The 13,062-nt window shown below is 45.6% G+C and overlaps 1 protein-coding gene across 4 annotated transcripts in view; it reads right to left on the minus strand.

The window, feature by feature from the left end:
• Window positions 1-13,062, minus strand: part of LOC147900614 (uncharacterized) — a 155,743-nt gene that overhangs the window by 50,482 nt on the left and 92,199 nt on the right. For all 4 annotated transcript variants that reach the window (XR_015541205.1, XM_087376238.1, XM_087376237.1 and 1 more), the window contains 4 exons: window positions 6,784-6,864; window positions 6,617-6,687; window positions 6,350-6,453; window positions 6,204-6,268 (listed from right to left, as the gene is read on the minus strand). Coding sequence is in view for 3 of the 4 variants with exons in the window: in XM_087376238.1 (XP_087232364.1) it covers window positions 6,204-6,268; window positions 6,350-6,453; window positions 6,617-6,687; window positions 6,784-6,864 (321 nt within the window). In the remaining variant the exon portion in view is untranslated. The remainder of the gene's footprint in view (window positions 1-6,203; window positions 6,269-6,349; window positions 6,454-6,616; window positions 6,688-6,783; window positions 6,865-13,062) is intronic.

Genomic DNA, 13,062 nt, shown 5'->3' on the forward strand with positions numbered 1-13,062 from the left:
TACTCTTCCACTGGACCAGGCCAGTCCATATTTGAGGATCTCTCAGCGGACATTGCAGATTTTTCACATCGCGGAGAAGTCATCCTCTTAGGAGACTTCAACGCGAGGACCTCAAACAGACAGGCCCTCACTTATGACTTCATGGAGGATCCGGTCACACTTCCGGCATCTCACAATGATAGCCTCTGTCGGACTTCATCAGACTGCACAGTACAGCCCACAGATCAGGGACGTCAGTTACTGGAGCTCCTCACCTCGCACAGTATGGTCATTTATAACGGCTTGTCCAGGTGGCCACAGTCTTCCATGCCTACATTCTCTTCTGCTTCTGGGCGTGGCACTAGCGTGATCGACTACATCATAGGTCCCCCGACTCTAGTCCCTTCCATCCATAGCCTTACTGTTAGCCCCTTCATGCCCTCTGCCGACCATGCACTCATCCACTTTACTTTGACTCATGTCTCCCATGACCCACCCCCCCCTCGTCATCACGACCGCCAATCCTATTATGAGGTTCATTTCGACCACCAGTTCGATGATGTATATAGCCAGAACCTCAGCCGCCTACTCCGTCCTCATCTATTAGATGCTCTACCATCCACGCAGGACAGGTGGGAACTTCTACATTCTTCACTCGTTTCTGCCGCCCACATGTCCTTCCCTGCCACGTGTCATTCATCTAGTCCCCCACCGGTTGGTCTTGTTCCTTGCAACGGTTGGTATGACGAGGAGTGTAAGGAACTCCGCAGGAAACTTCACCTTGAGACCAAGGAGAAGTCTCCCCTCCTTACCGAAACCAAGAGAGACTACAAGTGGTTGGTTAGGCGCAAGAAACGCCAATTTCTAGCCCAGAATGAGGAGGAGCTGAGAAGCTTGCTTTTCAGCTGTGACTCCAAGGAATTCTGGAGAAAATTCCTCCGCTCGAAGTCTCAGAGCCCCCTTACAGATCCACGTGTCTGGTCTGCATATACTTCAGCTCTATACGATGTTCCAGATCAGCCAGCCATCGATTTATCCCATTCCCCTAGGCCAGCTTCATCTATTCTTTTCACACCAGAGAGTGTCCGTGCAGCAGTCCACCGATTGAAGAACGGGAGAGCTAAGGATCATGATGGATTGCAAGCGGAGTATGTAACCCATGGGATTGATGCCTTAGATTTTGTTCTTTCCCGTCTCTTCAATGAGTCTGTTTGTACAGGCCTACCACAGTCCTGGTTAGGCAATACCATAGTACCTATCCACAAGTCGGGGGACCCTATGGAGCCGTCGAATTACAGGACCATCATGATCGGCCACGTTATGGCCAAGATCTTTGCATCAGTTTTGGAAAGCCGTATAAATGACCATGCCGAGACGACAGGACTCAGAGCCAGAGGGCAGGCTGGATTTCGTAGGGATCATTCGACACTTGACCACATCCTCACACTTAGGGCACTGGTGGAGGAGGCGAAGTCACGAAGGCAACGGCTTTATTGTTGCTTCGTGGACTTCAGGAAGGCATTTGACACAGTTCCGCGATTCAGATTGTTTCAGAGGATTCGCCAAATGGGCTTTAGTGGAGAGATACAGTGGGCTATCATGGCTTTGTATGAGAGGGTCACTGGTCGGGCTCGGACACGTGAGGGGCTCTCAGAGGAGGTATGCAGCACGATTGGGGTGAAGCAGGGCTGCCCGCTCTCTCCCACTCTCTTTGGATTATATATTGATGAGCTAGAGATGTTTGTACAGATGACAGGTGGTGTGGGCTCTACTCTCTCAGGATCCTCCATTCCTATCCTCCTGTATGCGGACGATGTGGTTCTCATTTCCTCTACTGCTCAGGGCCTCCAGGCACATATTGAGGCACTCCACAGGTTTTGCCAGGACAAGGGGTTGACCGTAAACCTTGGCAAGACCAAGGTTATGGTTTTCAACACCTCTGATCGTATTTACAGCACGGATGAGTTTTACTTCACTTATGACGGACAGCCCATTGAGCTTGTTAGAGAGTACACTTATTTGGGGGCAGTTTTCAGGGGACCGGTCTTCACCATGACATATGCAGCACGAGATAGGATTAGTAAAGGGTATGCTTCGTTGGCTCATCTCGAGCGTCAGTGTTTTCAGTCCCACTTTCAGCATCCCGATACGAAATCCTTGCTTTTTGATACATTGGTGAGACCAGCTGCGATGTATGTAGCTCCTTTCTGGGCAGGAGACCTCGGCGCTGCAGATTGGAGACGAGTAGAGAGGTTACAGATCATCATGTTCTCTCGGCTCATTAGGGCCAAGGCTACAGTTCCGCACGAGATCATGCTAGCAGAGTTTGGAGCTACTCCCCTTGCATTGGATGCAGCGTTTCAGTCGGTCATGTATCTGCACAGGGTCAGGCAGTTTGGAGACTCAGCAGCAGGCAGAGCTCGGTTGCCATGGTTAGCACTTGCATCTTCTATGGAGTTGGCACGATCAGGGACCCGATACTGCTGGTACTTCAGACTCACTAGATGGCTCACATCCCTTGGACTAGACATGGATAGACTGCCTCCGTTCCGATACAGCATAGATGCCCCTCATCTCGAGTTGACTCGCCACGAGCTTAGCCAGGTCACGAGAGCAGACTTGCTGCAGCTTCATACGTATCGCACTTGGATTTATCCCACGCAGCTTCCGGTGAAGATGGCCACATATCGTGACCACTTCCTTCGGATCTCAGAGGATGGATTTGTCATCCCACCAGGCTATACAGGTACCCACATGTCCCACTCACTGAGGATTGCCCTCGGCCAGCTTAGAGTCTCTTCGCATCAGCTCGAGATAGAGGCTGGTAGGATGCGACGCATGGAGGATGGACGGCGACCAGGCCGAGAGACCAGGATCTGCCCTTGTTGCACCATGGGAGAGGTGGAGTCAGAGGAGCACTTCATTTGCAGATGCCCGCTATATTATGAGATCAGAGGTAGATTCCACTGTCTCTTCACGGATGGCTTTGGACCTCTCTCACGAGTGATGGACTACGAGGATCAGCATTGCCTAGCCCTTTATGTCAGGGAGGCCACTATGCTTCGGCGAGACTACCTCAGAGAGCACAGACCGGAGCGTGATAGAGCCCAGCCTCATAGAGCTCAGGCACACGCCATACCAGAGGACAGAGACCAGGAGGAGCACGAGGACGGCAGAGCCCACACAGGACACATGCCTCCACCATGTGGATGTACATATGAGATGGTTTGTAGACGCCGCAGGATCTTGTTACATAGGGGACGTACTCGCCGCTTCATCTCCAGACGATCCAGGATGATGGCAGCATTTCGGAGGAGACTCACTCATGGAGATCTCGCCCAACCAGCCGCTCACCTCACCTTTGCCCAGATTTGTACTCTCATAGCAGGAGGCAGAGTCGATGGACAGGATTTCCAGTATTATTTTGGTTCTCAGACTCCGTGACACCTGGACTTGTATCTTTGCATTGGCATATTGTGCTCATCCCCCCCATTTTGCACCCGGGGGCGGTTTCCTTGCATCTAGTTTACTCTGTATTTAGGCTCAGATTTGACATTATGTACTTTCACTTGCATTATATTGCGTAGCACTTAGATGATATTCGACGATGCCTCTTCTTTGGGGCACGTTGATTTTGTGCTATCTTGTATGCAGAGTTCTTGATGTCCCATGGGCCCATTTTGGCCTCTAGTGGACAATAATACACTTTCTTTCTTTCTTTCTTTCTCTCTCTCTCCGCACCACCTCCGTTAGCCCTCCGTCAACCCGCTCCACCTACGCTAGCTCCCTGTCAGCCCCCGCTAGCCCTCTGTCAACCTCCACCCTCACTCATCCTTTTTCGTAGCAGCAGCAGCGGTTTGAGGAGCAGCTCGCCTTTTTTTCACACAACCCTAGGCTGGGTTGAACCCCTAGCCCAGCTTAGGGGTTAGCTTCAACAAAGGGGTTTTCTCAGATTGATGCAAGCCAATATGGAGTTTCCCAAGACGAAGTTGTTCATCTCTACCCTGACCAGCAAGCCTTTGTACTCCTCCGTTGCAACAACACCTAGCCCCTATGCATTGACATTCAAAAGAAGGATTGGATCGGACCCACAGGAACAAATCTACTACCTACAGCATGAAATTAGAGAGCTCAGGCTTATGGTTGCAGCTCTTGGAAGAAAAGTGAAGGAGATGGAGAGCAAGGACAAGCAAGAGATTATTGCAGAGGTTATGGAAAAATGCAGCACATCCCCATTAACACCAGCACTCGTTTCTACGGTCAAAGAGATGAGCCAAGGAAGAGATGGCTATTGTGGCCAGCAATAAAATTAACAAGAGGCACAGGGTGCCAGGCGCACTACCCTCGAAAAAATAGGTTTTCCTGCTCACATCTCTCAAAAGAGGGAGATGGGGCAAGAAGGGAGAGGAGAGGGAGACAAGGGGCGAGGCGGGACTGAATGGAGGGAGAGAGGGCGGGACTCAAGGTGGAATGAAAACCACATTAGCTACATCGCTCAAAGGGGAACACAAATGCAGGTTTATTTCAATGAAAGGATAGACACAGTCAATATCCTCCGACAGACAAATAAGCAGATAAGGATATCTAATGAGCTCACTCCAACTCAGCTCAAACAAAGGAATAGTGAACTCACCAAAGTCAAGGACGCACGTAAAGCTGGAAAATGGGCAGTCTATCGAGATGGAATAGCATTAATCCGAGATTTCAAATCTAATCCTAAAGACCCTCAGTCTTAAATTGATGTAATGAAGGCCTTCCTGATATAGGACTACAACTTAGAATTGTGCTTTAATAAGCTCGAGCTGAGTTGCCATGTGCACTCCTCAACCCTCTCTGGTTTATCCAGATGATGTAAGGATATATGTGTTTTGCACTTTGTCCCATAAGCCCATGAGGCTTTCTGCGGACGTTAATAGATCTTTCTTTCTTTCTTTCTCTCTCTCTCTCTCTCTCTATCTCTGTAATTTGGCTTCCTTCTTTGGTGCCTACAAGGGACCCTTTCATTAAATCCCTCTCATGGGCATCCATGTACGCGTGTCCTACAAGGGACCCTTTCATTAAATCCCTCTCATGGGCATCCCTTTGCATCTCTTTAATAATGCCTACGCATAGGAATAACCCTAGACCCCACCCCTCTAAGCCCCAATAATGCAAGCACTACCAAGCCCTCACATTTCCCACCTATACCATGGTCTCTTTCCATGACCCCAATATTACAGTTGGCATAATTTCCCATGCAAAATCTACTCTTGAACACCTGCAATGTTTGACATATACCATCCCTCCCCACCCGCTTGAGCCATGGGGAAGCCACCATGTGCCACCAGCCAAAAGTTGAAGATCTTTTGTGGCTGGAGATTGGCACAACGCTACAACCAACATTTGGAGAGAACAGCAATTAGAATTTGCTGCTAAAACCAATGCCTCTCCCACGAGGGAAGTCTAGGAAAAGAGTACCAAGCTCCAGCTGCCTGGTTTGTGCAGGCCAAAACCGATATCCCAAATCCCACCACACCTCACAGAGGACGGCCCTCTTAGATTCGCCACACCTGGCTGTGGGTCAACAGTCTGCCGCCATACCATATTGAAAGAATGGATATCTATGATATCTCCATTACCCTGCACTATAGTGTATAACACAGGCACAGTCTACCAGCCAAGTACAATGATAATAACGGACTCTCAACGAGGACTCAATCTGAGAGAACTATCCTTGCCAGCGTGCTGATGGGGTCCCCGATCGCATTGTGTAATCCCTCCCCTCAAGCCTCTCAGATGGTTGCATTCATCTCCTTAATCCTACATCCTGCTCCTCTCCGGTGTGGCAGGGTACTAAGTCATTCCCAAGACTCAAGGAAATAGGCCGAGCCACTCTCCCATTGTACCCAAATGATATACTTGCTAGCTCTCAATTTGTCACAAATAGCATCATGTAGGACATTAAATTTCGGTAGACTAAATGGTCTTAGTGACTTTTCGTGGAAACGATAATAGTGACATTAGTCATTATAAGCAAAGCAAAGAGTTTCGCCATTCATATCTATAACAAAAGCAACACATTCCCATGATGTGTGTGAGCACTCATAAACCTATAATGTGCATTCTATACACCACATCAGAAAGTAGCAGTCACATCCTACTGATGGGAGGCAAGCTACTGTTTCATTGTAAAAAGTATTTAATAGGCCCTTAGATTATCTGAAGCAAGCAGACAGGTTTCTCACCGTAGAAGTGCAGCAATTATTACTCCAACGACAACTCTTAATTTTCCAGTGACATCAATTAGTGCCTGCACAGAGAACATTCACCGTGATCTGGATTTTGCATCATAGACACCCATTCTGTGCCTTTAATGGACACGAATAAGCACCTGCATACCACAAGCAGTTGCAAGGGATGAGGTTGGATGGAAGCATTGACAAGCCAGTTTTGCAAGCAAAGATGGTACCACAGTACAAGGATGTCGAAAACGTCCTGCAAGAAAGCAACAATACCCATGATATGGGATGTGATAATGCTACAACCTTGTGCACCTATGTAGTAAATATTACAAAAACTGAAAAGTTTAGCGCACTATCTTATCCGCTAAAAGAATATTCTGTCAAGCAATGTTGAATAAAAGACAACTTTGTTTTACCTTGCATGATGGCAAGTGGTGTCTCGCCAATGGCAATAATGTCCCCTGCCTTTGCATGTGGCAAAGCATAGCTGCAAAAAAACAAGTCAAACTCAAGCGTAGCATATTGCACTGTAGGAAATTGGATCTATACAGTAACCTTCTTTAAAAGCTCAAGTTCCGCATACTTATAAAGTATCTCTATTGGATCATCGATGTGACAAAGAAGATGTGTCCTTACTGGAAGAACAGCTCCATCATGTACAACCCTGAAATAGAGATGCCAGCCAATAGATGATTTATTTACGGGTAAATGCTTTAAATCCATGAAGCTTGAATAAATCCCACTTTATCTAGAAAGATTACCCTTGCAGATTGATATTTTTTAAAAGGCAGCAAAATATCCACCACAGGTGAACATTGTAAGAGAGGCACAGTTTGACGCCACAGTGTGACATGAAGATGCATTTCAGTGTAAAACAAATTCTCTAAACTATCACAGAAAGTTTTGTTCGATATCCTTCACCCTACTGAACACTAGGGGAAAGAGATTATGTATGTAAAATCGAAGGCTTGAAAGTGCTTGCCCGTCCCCATCCTTATGTGTGTACTCTACGTCATTGGTCCCAAAGACTGCAGCAAGCCTGCAGAATGTCAGATCCTTTCCCATCTCCCCCTTGCCCTATTTTGTCCTTCCCCTCCAAACACCCCCCCCAGATCTAGAGCCGTCTTTCAGCTCTCCATATGCTTGGGGAGTCCCCATTAGCAAGGCTTTTGAAATAGCAGCATCATCCTTCTGAACATCCTGATCACATTCATGAAACTCCTCGAAAGTATCCACTGAGGAATATTAACCATCCCTTGTCAATACCCTCATCATTTGCCTTCTTCCTCCTCATCCATAAGAGGTTGGGACAATAGTTTACGCTTTTCTTTCTTATCCTTGTCAATACCCTCATCATTTGCCTTCTTTCCCCCTCATCCATAAGAGATTGGGACAATTGCTTACACATTTTTTTCTTTTCCTTGTCAATACCCTCATCATTTGCCTTGAAATTTCACAGTAGTACTATAAATGGTTTTCCCTTGAGCTAAGGAGCTAGCTGAAGGGGACTTGACGCCATGTAAGATTTCTACTCACCACCAAGATTCTTCAAATGCATGGTCAAAAGTTGCTGATTTCTGGAAGTTACTTGATACCTATGGATTTCTCCTTGTAATAATACTTAGGTTCAAACATTTATGCTAGCTGCATGGCTTCATCCAAAGTCTTGGGTCAAGATGCCATCACATCAGAACCAATTACTAGCTCCAACCCATGAATGAACTTGACCATGCTTGCTTTTTTTTTTCCAAAAAAATTAGGCTGGGTTTCCATCTACTAATGGAGGCAAGAGCCTCTGTAGTATCTAAAGAAGAGATCAGAGATTCTTTGTTCTAGCGATCTGTTTTGAGAAGAAGAGTCACTATATCATCAAAGGTAGTCGTGGCAAGCCTAAGTATTTCAAGAGTATGCTCAAAATGAGTGACTCCTTTCCATACTCTTCATGAGGACAGCTATTTTGTCCTTGTCGTCCAGAGAACACTTCAGGCTAGAAAGTTGTTGCACAAGAGATTGCATTTTTGCTAAATGTGCACTTAAGGTATCATTATCATCCATTTTCAATTTATAAAATTGCAACTTCAAGAAAACCTTGCAGTTTGTGATTTTGTTACCAAAAAGATTCTCGATACGCGCCCATACCGCCTTGGCCGTTGATTTGAAGTCGATGTGATGAATCAAAGTATCATCGAGGCAAAGTCCGATGATAGCAATAGCTTTTGAGTTGTGTTGCTTCCATGTCTTGAGTTGTTGAGGATCCGTTGTGGGAGCATCATCCTCAATAGCATTTCATATATTTTCTTTCATGAGCAGCAACTGAACCTTAGTGTTAGACACTACATCTATTCCTACTGCAGATCACGGGAGCAGCGCCAATTCTTTCCTCCCAGCCAACCTTGCTGAAGCACATGAGCTGACAGAAAATTACAGTCCGAAAAACATACGTGAATTTCCATCTCTTCTCTCTCTAGCTTCAACAAGCCCCATCTCCCTAGATGGATCTAGATGCCACATGTCATCATCATAGGGCCTTCCTAATGCAACATTTCACCCCTCTCTTGGGATGCTTTAAAATCCTTTGCACCTAGGCACATTCCTTGCATTAGACCCTTAGCCTTAGATCCAACTAGTCTGGTGCTATCAACCCTCACCTAGGACCTTGACATTAATTCCTTCCCGATCATTTACATGAAGCGCAAACTTACAAACATAGATCCTTTAAGGGAAATGTCGACTGATTCTTCCGAGGTCATGCTACCTCGGCTAGAGCGTAACATTCCTTCCCTCTTCAGACATCAACGTCCTCGATGATAAAATCTGGGAACACTCTCCGCAACTGGTATACGGATTCCCAGGTAGCTTCGGATAGAGGCTGACCATGCCATGCAACCAACACCGTGGGTATCTTACAATTTCGTATTTGCATTGTTCCTCGGTCCAGGATTCTTGTTGGTTTGCGCCTCACATTATCCTCTATCTCCTGAAACAAAACCACACCTTCGATTAGTGAGTCACCTGTATGTAAAAACTTGAAACATGAAAAACTGGGTGCATCTCTTTAAGCGCGAAACATGAAAAACTGGGTGCACCTTACACCCCTGTGGCAATTCCAATTTATAGGCTACCTTGCCTATTCTCTTTAGAATTAACCACGGCTCACAGTATCGAGGGGATAATTTAGCACACTCTCCTGAAGTCAACGACTTTGAGTGCGAAGGAACTCTGAGAAAAACTTTTTCTCCTTTTCCTTAAATACTCTTATAGAGCGGTTTTCATCCGCATACACCTTGGCTCTATCCATTAGCCTGGCGGATATTAGCTCTCGCAAGTGCTAGCATCTCCCGCATCTGAACCACAAAGTTCGCGGCACTAGGCACTTTCTGAGGTACTCCAACTATAGTTGGATTTGTTGGTCTATAACCATAGTTCAGCTCAAACGGACTGAACCCTGTAGAGGAATGTTTTCTATCATTGTAGGCAAACTCCAACAATGGCAACCACTTGTCCCATGTATGTTGCCTCAATGACACATATGCCCTCAGCATATCCTCTAAAGTCTGGTTGACTCTCTCCGTCTGACCATCCGTCTCAGGATGATCCCCACTACTCATTCCCAACTCAGTCCTTATTGTCTCAAATACCGCTGTCCAAAAATGACCGGTAAATCTGACATCTCTGTCTGACACTATGGATCTAAGCAATCCATGCAGACGAAATATATGTCTAATAAACAAATCCACCACTTGCGGGGCACTAACAGACTCTCTAGTCGGAATGAAGTGAGTCATCTTGGTTAGACGATCAACCACCACCAGGATAGAATCATACCCTCCTTGTGTTGTAGGCAGTCCTATAATAAAGTCCATGGAAATGCTCTCCCACTTACTCAGTGGTATTTCCAAGGGCTGTAAAAGTCCGGGAGGCTTCACCCGCTCGGCCTTACTTACCTGACACGAGAAACACCGTGTCACATATTCATGAATATGCTTTTTCATCTTTGGCCAAAAGAAATCTCGCTTCACGAGATCATATGTCTTCTCGACTCCTGGATGTCCCGCACATGGGCTATCATGGCACTGCCGAATGACTCTCTGCTGAGATCCTTCTGACTAGGTACTACAACCTTGCCATTTCTTTTCAGCATACCATCCCTTATGGTATATCTTGCATATGTTTGGCCTTTTCTGGATGCCAGGTCATCCTTTTCGTTTTCCCCGGGTTTTAACATATGAGCCTTAGGCCATAGACTCTGGACAAACTCGTCCACCCTTTGAGTTTCTCTAATCTCGGTCATTAGAGCACTCTCTAATACCGTGAAACTCATATTGTGCATAATGCGTGACAATGCATCAGCAACCTTATCATCTTTTCCTCTTTGGTACCGAATCATCAAATTAAACTCCTACATGAGCTCTGCCCACCTAGCTTGGCGGCCCCTCAAGTCAGGCTGTTTACAAAAAATGTTTCACAGTATCATGATCCACATCCACATAAAACTCTGAACCATACAAATAATGCCTCCATGTTTTCGAAGCATGGATAACAGCATACAACTCCAATTCATGAGTTGGTCAATTCCTTTGAGAGGGAGAAAGCTTCTTGCTTTCAAAGGCTACTGGCCTTCCCTCTTGAAGGAAAACTGCTCCTACTGCAATGCCACTTGCATCGGTTTCCAAGAACAACGGTTTCTGGGGATCAACTATTTTTAACACCGGTCCTGTGACCACAGCTTGTTTTATGGTGTTAAAACTTTCTTCTTGATTCTACCCCCATATAAAAGGTACTTTATCCGAGGTTAGATCAGTCAATGGCGATACTATTTTGGAATATCCTTTGATATGCCTTCTATAAAATTGGACAAATGCCAAGAATGATTGCAAAGCGGTCAGACTTTGAGGGATTGGCCAAGTCAGTATCGCAGCCACTTTCTTTGGATTCATTTCTACCCCCTCTGGAGTAATACGAATCCTAAATATTCAAGCCTAACCATACACGGTATAGTTTTCTTTTTATTTACATAAAGATTGGCTTTCCTAAGTGAGTACTGAACACTATTCTTAAGTGTTCACGATGCTCAGTAATACTTTTACTGAATACTAGAATATCATCAATAAAATGTACTACAAACTTTCTGATATACGGACGTAGTAAATCGTTCATAAGCATGACGAATGTAGCTGGAGCATTGGTAAGTCCAAAGGGCATTACCAAAAACTCATAATGACCGAACCTGCATTTGAAAGCGGTTTTATGCACATCCTCGGCTCTAATCCGGATCTGATGGTAGCCACACTTAAGAAATATCTTGCTGAAAATCACAGCTCCATGTAATGCATCTAGCAGATCATCAATCCGAGCCATCAGATACCTATGCTTAACAGTGATATTATTCAATGCTCTGTAATCTATACAGAGGTAAACGTATCATCCTTTTTCTTCTTTAATATCACTGGCGAAACAAAAGGTGAGAAACTTGGTTGAATCTGCCCCAACTTGAGGTATTCTTCCAGTTGTCTACGCACCTCCGTCTCTTTAATAAAACTCATTCTATAGGGAGGTCTATTTACAGGTTCTACCCCCGGAGTCGGTTCAATTCTATGCTAAACATTCCGCACTGGAGGTAACCCATAAGGTAGTTCATCCCTAAAACATTCAGAGAACTCCTCTGTTATAAGATTAGCCAGCTTGGCCATCTCACCACTTTGCGTAACATCAGTGCTAGCCGAAGAATCATCAACCGGCTCTACCGATGCTGTGCAAAGGAATAAAAACTCTTCTTGAGCTTTTCGGATTTCCATCACGGAAACCAACGGTCCCTGAGGTATATCTTTCTCACCTCACAAGACATAAAGCACATCATTCATCTTGAATTGATCTACGTGCTTTTTTCAATCAATGGCTGGATTCTTCCTAGAATGCCACGCCATACCCAGGGCTATATCTGCATGAGCAAGCTTGGTCATTTCAAAACCAAGCTTCTCAGCATAGTCCTAAATCCGAAGCTCCAACTGGGTAACCCTTTGGTCCCATACTTTAGTTGAACTTCCATCTGCCATCCTGACTATATACGCATAGTCAGATGGACTTGTCTTTAATTTCAGCCTCTTCATGAGCTTGGAGTTAATCACATTGTGAGTTGACGCCAGGTCAAACAACACAATGACATCATGATTGGCTACTTGCCCTTTTATTTAAATTAACTCCGTATCATTAAAGGCTGTATACCCCATTGCTGCGGGCTTAGATAGGATGTTATCAGGTGCACTCGTTACTAGCTTAGCAACAGACACACATAACAAACAAGGTACTAACCTCTGAGAAGATCCCGCTAGCTGAATCTGCATCTCTTCCGCTCTGGGACTTCCCTCCATCTCCACGTCGCATTCTGAGATCACCATCTCAGCCATCCGACGATCTTTGTTACGTGGACAATCCTTCCACTGATGAGGCTGAAGGCAACCAAAACATAAGCCTTCTCTCGGAGTTTCAGCCGGTTTCGCCTGCTTGGCTTGACCACTCGGCTGAGAACCACTCCCTCTACTAATCCATTTCTTCTTAAACCCAGATTTCTTCGGATACCCATACTGGGTTCCGACCTGTGCAAACCCACTTGGCCTGCTGCCCTTGGCATCTTCATAGTTCAGGGCTATGGCTATTGCATCATCTAACGTGTTCGCGTACTTAGCCCGAACTTCCATTTTTATTCGATCATTCAATCCAAATATGAAATCTTTCACTTGGATTGATTGAGGCAAGGGTTCATTAACCTTCATTACACTCTCTCGAAACTTATCAGTGTATTCTGCCACCGATAAATTTCTCTGACGAAGATTCCTATATTGATCCCAAGCTCGGGATGCTTCGT

This window comes from Dipteris shenzhenensis, chromosome 6, assembly GCF_047967505.1.
Source record: "Dipteris shenzhenensis isolate YYH24624 ecotype China chromosome 6, Dip_SZ_1.0, whole genome shotgun sequence".
Classification (NCBI taxonomy): Eukaryota; Viridiplantae; Streptophyta; class Polypodiopsida; order Gleicheniales; family Dipteridaceae; genus Dipteris; species Dipteris shenzhenensis.